A 9,464-nucleotide genomic window follows, 5' to 3' on the forward strand; every position below is an offset into this window, starting at 1 on the left:
ATTTCGCACATTCCTATGGGCCTCATTCACAGATACATAAGCGTCCACCCAGAGGCACGGTGGGCAGAATAGATCCCCACGGAACTCAATTTACCCTATGGGTACAACGTCACAAATAATTAGACGTGCACCAACACATGCAATAATGAAGCTTTTTCAGGGGAAACGGAAAAACCCAAGCAGTCCACACTTGGGAGGCCAGGGGGCCAAGACAATATTAATAAAAACAGCCAGGTTAAGATTTACCACCACTTTCCTTTTCATGCTTCCTTCCAGATAATGGGGTACTCACCTCAACAGGAGATGTCTCCTGGCAATCTTCATTGTCCTCATCAGGCTCGTTACCTCTCTTTTCCATATACTGCTCAATAACATTCCCGCCGTAAGCCTTCGACACGCAGCCGAACAGATCCGTCCACTCCATCAACATGTGCGTCAGCACCTTGACGATGTCTTGAATAAACCACCACACAATGCAGTAGATCCACACCCACAGCGGCAGCAGCTTCTCGCTGTTGGTTTTCCCCCACGCAAGGCCCTCCGTCAGCAAACCATCCGGACTCGACTTGTGCCAAAAGGAGGCCACCATTGACGACACAAACAGCGATATTATCGCACCAATGAGCAGAACAAGTCCAGGTGCCATGGAAAAGAACCACTTCCCGCCGGTACGTGAAGAAAAGAGGGTCAAGAAGTCAGAGATGGAAATCTTGAGGTACAGCAGCGTCACAACCTTCCCCTGCTCCAGCTGGGCGAGCCCAAGACTCTTGAACCAGGAGTGTTGGTAAGTCTCGTCACTCCAAGCCTCAAGCGCAATCCACAGCAGCATGAGTGAAGAACCACAAGCAACCGCAGCCAGAATAATCGCGCTCGTGAACACAACGGGGAGGTTCCACCGCTGCGGCAACTTGGAGGGCACCACGCGATCGTAGCCGATCGTCATCAGGCAGCCGTCATTCAAAAGCGTGATCAGCATAAACATCAGCACAGGAAGGTGGAAGAACTGAAACTCCGCATCAACACTGCCGTAGTCGCGGGGGGTCAGAGAGAAACAGGCAATGAAGAAGAAGCACACAAGCTGCAACGTAGCAGAGATACGGTACGTCAGGAAGGAAAGCATGCGCTGGAACACCTGCCGCGACACAAGCATCGCCTCGACCACAACGCTCAGTCCAGGACCCGTCAGCACCATGTCCGCCGCGGCGCGCGCGGCGTCCGTCGCCCCCTGCACGGCAACACCCACATCCGCACGCTTCAGCGCCGGGGCGTCATTCACACCGTCGCCCGTCATCGCGCAGGTAAACCCGTACTGACGAAGCGCCTCAACGATCATGAACTTGTGCTCCGGGAACACCTGCGCAAATCCACCAACACCAAGCATCATCTCTCCGTACTTTTCACCGAGGTCATCCGGCAGGTCGTTCACGTCCACCTTCGGCAGCTTGTCCGCCGTCAGGATGTTCGGGTCGAGGCGAAGCATACGGCACATCTCCTTCGCAATCAGCACGTGGTCGCCAGTGATCATCTTCACATCCACGCCGTACTGCTTGCTTCGGCGAATCGTCTCCTTCGTGTCAGGGCGTGGGGGGTCGAGGAAGGTGAGGATGCCACACAGGTGCCAGCGGCCCTGCGCGTCCGTCTTGGCCACCGAAAGGCAGCGGATGCCACGCGCGGCAAGGTTGTCGATGATATCCACCACCTGGTCGTTGATCTCGTCCTGGTTGTACACCAGCTGGATGATCACGTGCGGTGCGCCCTTCGTCACGCTGAACTCCTCGTTGGTCCGCTTGTCAATCAGGGTGGCAGCCGTGCGCTTCGTCGTCGGATCGAACGGCACAAACTCGGTCTGCGTGTAGTTGTCGCACTCGTCCAAGTCCGCGGCCCCCAGCACCATCGTGTCCAGGGCGTCACGGGGCGGCTCACGCCACTTCGCAGCGAGCGCGGCCAGCACGAGCACAGAGCGCAGGTCGTAGCCCTCCTCAAAGGTGAAGCACTGGTCCTGGATCTCCATCTTGTTCAGCGTCAGCGTCCCCGTCTTGTCCGAGCACAGCATGTTCACACCCGACATCATCTCAATCGCCGTCAGCTTCGTCACGATGATCTTGTGCTTCGACAGCTTCTTCGAGCCCACCGCAAGCGTCGTCGTCACGACAATCTCAAGAGCAATCGGAATGGACACCACGAGCACCACCACGGCAAACTGGAGTGAACGACGAAACGTTTCATAAAACTTCACAAGCAAGTAAATGAAACAGATCAGGCACAGCACAAACGAAAAGCTCGTCAGCACCACCATCACCCGTGCAAGTATCACATGGATGTTGCCAAGGTCGGATTCCACGGACTGCAGCAGCACCGCCGTCTTGCCAAAGAAGGTGTTCTGTCCGGTGTACTGCACCGTTGCGTCCACCTCACCACGCACAACGTTCGAGCCCATCTTGGGCATGTGGTCCGGTCCCATCGTCACGGGAAGCGACTCCCCCGTCAGCGCCGCCTCGTCCACGTCGATCACGCCCTCGTTGATGCTGCAGTCGGCAGGGACCGCGGAGCCGGATGCAAGCTTCACAAGGTCACCGGGCACCAGTAGTCTCGCATCCAGCTGCTGCCATTTCCCGTCACGGAAGGCGGTCGCCACTGGCTTCAGTGAGTTCTTCAGCGCGGCCACGGCGTCACCCGCCTTGATTGTCTCGTACCACCCAATCGTGGCGTTGGCCAGCTGAATGGCAAGAAGAATGGCACCATCGGGCCAGTTCTCCAGCGCAAACTCAATAATGATGGCGACCCACAGCGCAAAGGGCATGGGGCCCCACAAGTTGCGCACAAATATCAGCCAACCGGGTGTCTTCTTCTCAGGCAGCTCGTTGCGGCCGTACTTGGCGAGGAGTTCTTCGGCTTCAGCAGTCGTCAGGCCCTTCGACGGCGGCAGCAGCGGCGCCTCGTCGACGTCGTCCTCCTTGTGTTCACTAATGGCCTTGGAGAGGACCGACTGACGCCGCTTCGGCTTCTGTGGCGGGTGCTCTTCGTCGGAATGACTATCATTTCCGTTCTTAAACACCGTCTCCTCGTTCTTATCGCTCATGGGTGTGATGTAATTGGCTGCGCGCTACAAAAGCTTACCACTAGTAGTAGAAGTTGAGTTAGAGAAGGGAGTATTGCGTAGGCAGTTTCTTGTACCTTTTTGCTTTTTCCGTTTTGGTTTGTTAGTAAACAGTTGTTTGGTATACAGTACTTTTGAGGTTTTTTTAGCGTTAATGTTTTTGCGTTGTTTGTGAATAATTGTTGTCTTTTTGTTGTTTTCATTGTGTAGTGGTATTTGCGGCATCCAACTATGCATTTATTAGGTTTGTAATATTATTTTTCGGCATGTCTCCCAAAGAAGGAATGTTTTGCAGCCCATAGGATTCCCTCTTCGTATTTGGCGTTCACCTGCTGGGGATGCCGCTTCAATAGCAGATAAAGGTTCTCCTGTTTGGCGCGTTTTTCATGACTGCATTGACCAGCATAAGGCTGCGAGGAAAGTGCCTGCTGACGCGCTATCTTCAGACCGTGGTCAATGAGGCACCGAATGCCTTCTTTCCGGTGCATTATTCTTCCACTGCCTGTCTGCGCAGAGGAGACGGTATCGTGCAGAATTTTCTCCTCCAAGTTGACAAAGGTGGTGGGTAACGTGCCCTGCAAGTATTGCACCACCACATGGAGGATATCATCGAGGTCGGCGGTGGCGCAGTACTTCCGCATCTTTGTCCCCTCCTTATCAACCCAGCACATCCGACCAAATTTGCGAAGCCACGGCCCAACGCCCCCGCTTCCATGGGAAACAGCCAGAACATTGTCTTTTTCTGGGGCTGACAATTTTTGAAGCAATCGGTCGACGGAAATCCAAATAGGCTTAAGATGTTTCTCAATCGCAACAGCCTCAAAAGCGTCCTCAGATCCCAGCTCTCCTGTGCATCCAGGCGCTAGCCAGTACGGACGAAGCCGCCATAAAAGCGTCTCATCTCCCTTCTCAGGTGTGTTACATGTCAGAAAGTAGTGTTCATTGTTTTTTTTTTCAGTGAATAATTTGACAGTGGATTCCGCAACGCCGGCGAGGCGTGCCCACTCTGTGACGCCTATGTAACGTTCGTATGGAAGCGCCTCAAGCAGCGCACACCACTCCGACATCGGACAGTCAACTGGAGCTACAGTATCCGATGCAGAATTCACAAAAGGCCCCCCCTTCCGTTGTATGGTAGAAGAGACCGCTTTTGTGCGAATAGGTGTATTCAGAATGGGGAATGCATGAGTGACGCTGGTTTCTTGTAGTTTACGCTGCGGAAGGCTAGTAGAGGATGATGCCCCACTGGACCCAGCCTCGTAAAGAGCATTGGCGGCTCCCAGACGTGCATGCTGAAGCGTTGACTTTAAACGCACAGTGTCGGACTCCTTATTTCGATCAAAGTAGTAGGAGTAGATTTTAATAACCTTGTGAATTGTATTCCTTGGTCCGAGGACCCTTGCCAGAGCATCCGTCACTTTTATCTGATGTACAGGAACGTAAATGGTGGGAACGCACTCAACAAATAAGTCCAACATCTCGCTGGGTGATCGTCGCCCGCGCAACACGGCCATTGTTGTGTGCGCTGTAAGAAGTTCTTCGGGCGACATCCGCCCTCTTGATGAGGTAGCTTCTTTGCGTCTCGAAGGCAATGGCGGGGGCGTCCGGGGTTTTTCCAATCTTACAGGCGGCTTTGGAGGGGCAGGTGGTATAGACAAGTTCCTCTGCTGCTGCTTCTGCGCGGCACTGGGAACAACCGCGGTGGCGGAGCCACCACCGCGAAGAAACTCATCGTCCGGCTCGGCATCATCGACACGGTCGTCGCCAGGAGTGACGGCATCATCTTCGTCCAGGTCAAGTTCAACGTCCCATGCGTCATCTGCGTAGTCTTCCAGCGGCATCACTGGTGCGGCGTTTCGAAGAGGAGCTGCCCTTTTTGACAAGCCATGAAATGTTGGTATTCCTTGAGAGGAAAGAACCCCTTTTACGGACACAAAAGATGTGTCCTCGCTAAGGTCTACATACGCCTCAGCCACCGCATTCTTCAATAGGCGTAGTAGCCCACCTCCCACATCTCGAATAGAGTCTTGAAGCTCCATTGGTAAGGTTTGCAGCAGTCCGTTTGTCGGAGTCGGTCTGTTTCTAGGCAGCACATCTTTCAGCCGTTGAAGAACCAAATTCAATTTCGTATCATCGACTTTTGCATCCACGCCGTGAAGCCGCACTCGCAATTGTGTCTGAGCAACGTTACTAGCACCTCCACCCCCACCCTCCCCCGCGGGTGTTACCCCGTCCGCCGCCATGGAGGGCGGCGAGATTCCCGTGGACTGCGCACGACTCACAAACCAGCGGCGAACTCCGTCGGCCTCCTCCCCCTGGTAAGCATGAAAGCGATGAGGAAACAGCTGCACAAAAGCAAGGACGGAGCCAAAGAGCTCACTTATGGCCTCCACGTCTAGGAGAGGCGTGATTGTGGTGAGGCGGATTCCTGCGCCATCGGCAGGGAGCAGTTCCAGGATGTCGCCCACGAGCCGCATTGTTGCAGAAACAGGGGGTTGGTTAGGGTGGCGGGGCACCGCAGCTTCCTGCGCGGCGTCGCCGCGACCCCCGCTCTCAGGTGTTTCCGAGGCCGCAGAATGAAGCAGCAGCTCCTCGTAATCCTGCAACGTCACCTCGTCCTCGTCCGCGGTGTCAGGCGCCTCCGCAGGCCCCACTCCTGTGTGCACCCGCCGACTGAATAGAGCGCACGCGAGGGAGCTTAACGCCGCACCTGCGCGCCCCAAGAGGCGCACCGATGGAGGCGATGCCGCTCCACGCCGCCCAGCAGAAAATATCCGGTTCGGCGTCTTTCTCTTGGGAACTCTTCCACCAAACGGGGCCCCAGCGCGACGCAGCATTGTTTTTGATCAATGCAACGAGGTAGAATGCCGCAACGCCGACATCCTAATGCGACGTGGAGGAGAAAAAGAAAAAAGAAAAAGAAAAGAAAAAAAAAACAACAACTTTCTGTCACATGAGACTGAACTAAGTTGGGACCTTCTTTCTCCCGTTCGTTATTATTATCTCTGCAGCAGCACTCAGTCGTATTTATAGAAGAAATTGCGGGCACTACTCCGCAACGTAAATCCGCGAGACCAGCGCAAGGAGAGACAAGAAAAACAACAACAGGTAGGACGGGAACTGTCATCACTTAAACGCCGCACGACCGCCCGTTACTGCAATTACCAGGGAGCAACAGTCACATTCGCAAAATTTGTCTACTCCCCCCGCCGCGGCCTCGCATTCGGTGACAAACACCTCAAAAGCACCACCGCAGCGGCATTCCAACGTGTAAACCCGCATCCTTAGCACTCTATTATCATGCACGGTGACATCGCCCACACATTTCTCCTCCACAAGAATAAACTCGCTCAAGTCGTACCGATCACTTACCGCACCGATGGACCGCACAAGCGCCTGCTCCTGTCCATGGTCGTACCGAGCACGACGCAGCGGGTCAAGCAACAGCTCCGAGGCTTCCTTTACGGCATGGAAGGGTTGAATTGTGTGCGCCACCGCCAACTCCTCCCCATCTGACCTGCCGCATATCTGTTTGTCGGGATGGGTACAGAGTGCTAGACGCTTGAATGCCGCACGAATGTCTGCGACCGAGGCCGAAGTGGGGACGCCAAGCACCTCGTAAGGAGAAACTACGGCGTCCATCTGTTCCGCCGACCTCATTGGTTTTAACAGCAACAACAATGCGAGCAAGCAGGAATAGAAGAAGAAAGAAAGGGCAGTGGCTTTTTACAATGCCATCAATGCCATGACCACTCGCTGCTAGGCGTCACCGAAAGCTGCGCCACGCACAGACGCGCAAAGTAGCGCACCAAACAAGAGAAAGAAAGCAAACACTTTGCGGAAAAAAAAATAGGGCTTTTTTTTTTCGTTATGTATATATATATGTATATATAAGCTTGGCCTTGTGTGCATGTGTAGGTGCATTTGTGTGTTCTTTTGTTTCTATTTGGGTGGCAGGAGGGGCTCACAAGTAATACACACATCCCATCTGTTGAAGTGTTAGCCACAACCCTTTCGTGTGGTGCCACCACCTCGCACTCACGCAGGTAGCGAAGAAAGGACCACATTTCAACTGCACCAAGGAAGACCCCGCCCCCGCGGCCAAGTTTACGTTGGGGAGGGAGCACGCACAGAGAGACGCGTTCCTACGTGTATACATGGTGTGTCCACCCACTCACTACTGTTCCTCTCTCGCCCCGCACTACGAGAAAAACTCGCCAGGCACACGGAAAAACAAAAATAGATATAAAAATAAACAAGGCTGCCCCTGCCCTTTCTCCCTCCTCACTACCATACACAGAGAGACGCATATTCGAGAGAGGGAGCGAGTGACATGCTTCCGTCCCACTCTGCCCCGAAATAACAAGAAGATGCCGTGTTAAACTTGGGATCCATGCAGTAGACTGAATGAACTTTTTGCCACCCCCTTCCCTCTTCCTCTCTCGCGTCCGTAGAGCAGGAACTGAAAACACGCAGGAACGGAGAGCAACACCCCGCATTAACTGACCCCCCCCCCCACACCTCCCAAGGAGGACTCACACTGACCCTCCTCTCTAGTCCTTCCCTCAATGCTACACCCACGCTGCCCCCCCACTAGGCTGTCGCAACGGCGTAATTCCGCTGACTAACGTCCAGCTTGTCAGCAACGGCGTTATTTTCATCAGCGTCGCCCAAATACAGTTTTCCCACCGGACACAGTTGTGAGACCGGCATGTTATTGTCTGTTTTCACTTCCAACTCATCCAAGAAGGTGCTGATCTCACTGAGACCACCACGACCGATCATTCCAAGGTTAAAATCCTGCGCGTGTTCGTTGAGAAACCGCACGCATCGCGTGCAATGAATACAGCGGTTAAGCACCACTCGAGTTTGAGGGTCAAAGTAGAAATCTTGAACCGCCCGCTTATCCTCTCTGTATCGAGGAATGTCAGTGCCATAGTTCATGCTGATGTTTTGCAGATCGCAGTTTGTGGCTTGCTCGCAGATGGGGCAGTCATTTGGGTGGTTAATGAGAATAAGCTCCACGTTACCTTCGCGGGCGTCTCGCACCAAGCGACTATCAGTAATAATGGACATGCCTGGAAGCGCCACGGTGGCACAAGACACGACGAGGTTTTGGGTTCCATCCACCTGCACCAGACACATTCGACAATTACCCGCCACTGAGAGAATGGGATGATAGCAAAACTTGGGCACGCGAATGCCCTCCCGCTCCATCACCTCCAACAAGTTCTCTTCTTGGGGTATTATCTCGACTGGACGCTTATTAACAAACATGGTGGCCCGGGGCTTGTGTTCTGCGTACTGACCCGCGGCGACGCCCTCCACGATTGCCTCTACGCCGCCTTTGTGAACGTACTCGCTCCCGTGCAAGGTGTCGGCCACTCCACTATTGTAAGGTGTTCCGTCTGACTTAAAAAGGCGCCGCGCCGTCGCGAGCGAGGTTGCACCCAGCCCCACGGGGAGCAGTGTCAGGAGCCGCTTCATCCTCCCCTTTCGCAGCAACGTCCACGCCCCTCTCACCGCCAAGAAAACCCACCGGGGGTCAGTGCAAACAGGTAATATGCAGCTACAGTCAAACGGGTCACTAGATGCAAAGCAAGAGAAACCTGGTCAGAGACAGCGCACCCAACCCTGCACGCAAGGAGGAAGGGCAAAGCGTCACGCTGTACCCAAACGCAACCAACAGTGTCCAGCAGATGATCGTCGTACTTAGGCCAACAAAAAAAAGCACAAGGGAGACACGCACACACACACACACACAAGTTACCGTTTTCTTTTGTTTTAATTTGTGAAGAGGGGGATAAAAAGAAAACGAAAACACATCACAACCAACAGGGCGAAGAAAATCGAATTACAACGAAGTGAGGCAGCAATAAGAAAACGGAATCCGTTGTAAAACTTAGCTTCTACTTATGGGTAGGAAGCGAATCAAGAAACAAACACAGCACATCGTCTTAACTTACTCCACACATCATCAAGATTTCTCCTTCAGTTTTTTTTTATTTTTATCCCTCTTGCTTCGCTGGTCATCCAAGTACATCGGCATTTGCATGCAGAAAAAAAATGTGCCGCAAGGACACATTAAAGTGAAAATAGCAATAACAACGTGGCCCATGTATGCACTCCGTTCTTGTGCCAAATTCCAACATGGTGCTCACAATAGGCGCATGCCCCCACGGTTCCCAGGACAATAAGATAGCATATCAGTAGCACAAGCGTCTGTGGTTATGGAAGAGACCACAGGCATACATGTGCATAATATATATATATATATATATATCTTTTGCCTGGATAACGCACGAGGGAGGTAAGAAAAGACGTCCTCGGAAGAAAGACTCTGATAATAAAATGTTTCTGGCACTGC

The 9,464-nt window shown here is 53.3% G+C and overlaps 4 protein-coding genes across 4 annotated transcripts, besides 4 other annotated features; all 4 read right to left on the reverse strand.

Annotated features, from left to right (window-relative positions):
* Positions 1 to 235: 235 nt before the first annotated feature.
* On the reverse strand, positions 236 to 3,079 carry Tco025E_07941 (P-ATPase family transporter: proton; the record flags this gene model as incomplete). Its single annotated transcript, XM_029374799.1, has 1 exon — positions 236 to 3,079. The coding sequence occupies one exon, from the start codon at positions 3,077 to 3,079 to the stop codon at positions 236 to 238; it is 2,844 nt and encodes a 947-aa protein (XP_029225067.1).
* A 272-nt stretch (positions 3,080 to 3,351) lies between these two features.
* Positions 3,352 to 5,934, reverse strand: Tco025E_07942 (uncharacterized protein; the record flags this gene model as incomplete). The annotated part of the gene is made up of 1 exon (XM_029374800.1): positions 3,352 to 5,934. The coding sequence occupies one exon, from the start codon at positions 5,932 to 5,934 to the stop codon at positions 3,352 to 3,354; it is 2,583 nt and encodes an 860-aa protein (XP_029225068.1).
* Positions 5,935 to 5,997: 63 nt separating this feature from the next.
* Positions 5,998 to 6,039: a microsatellite.
* Positions 6,040 to 6,223: 184 nt separating this feature from the next.
* On the reverse strand, positions 6,224 to 6,757 carry Tco025E_07943 (chaperone DnaJ protein; the record flags this gene model as incomplete). Its single annotated transcript, XM_029374801.1, has 1 exon — positions 6,224 to 6,757. One exon carries the CDS (start codon positions 6,755 to 6,757, stop codon positions 6,224 to 6,226), a length of 534 nt encoding a protein of 177 aa, XP_029225069.1.
* A 209-nt stretch (positions 6,758 to 6,966) lies between these two features.
* Positions 6,967 to 6,990: a microsatellite.
* Positions 6,991 to 7,690: 700 nt separating this feature from the next.
* On the reverse strand, positions 7,691 to 8,584 carry Tco025E_07944 (electron transfer protein; the record flags this gene model as incomplete). The annotated part of the gene is made up of 1 exon (XM_029374802.1): positions 7,691 to 8,584. The coding sequence occupies one exon, from the start codon at positions 8,582 to 8,584 to the stop codon at positions 7,691 to 7,693; it is 894 nt and encodes a 297-aa protein (XP_029225070.1).
* Positions 8,585 to 8,838: 254 nt separating this feature from the next.
* Positions 8,839 to 8,861: a microsatellite.
* A 494-nt stretch (positions 8,862 to 9,355) lies between these two features.
* Positions 9,356 to 9,380: a microsatellite.
* Positions 9,381 to 9,464: the final 84 nt, after the last annotated feature.

The sequence above is a fragment of the Trypanosoma conorhini genome (genome assembly GCF_003719485.1).
Source record: "Trypanosoma conorhini strain 025E chromosome Unknown Tco_14.4_contig_00668, whole genome shotgun sequence".
NCBI classification, from domain to species: Eukaryota; Euglenozoa; class Kinetoplastea; order Trypanosomatida; family Trypanosomatidae; genus Trypanosoma; species Trypanosoma conorhini.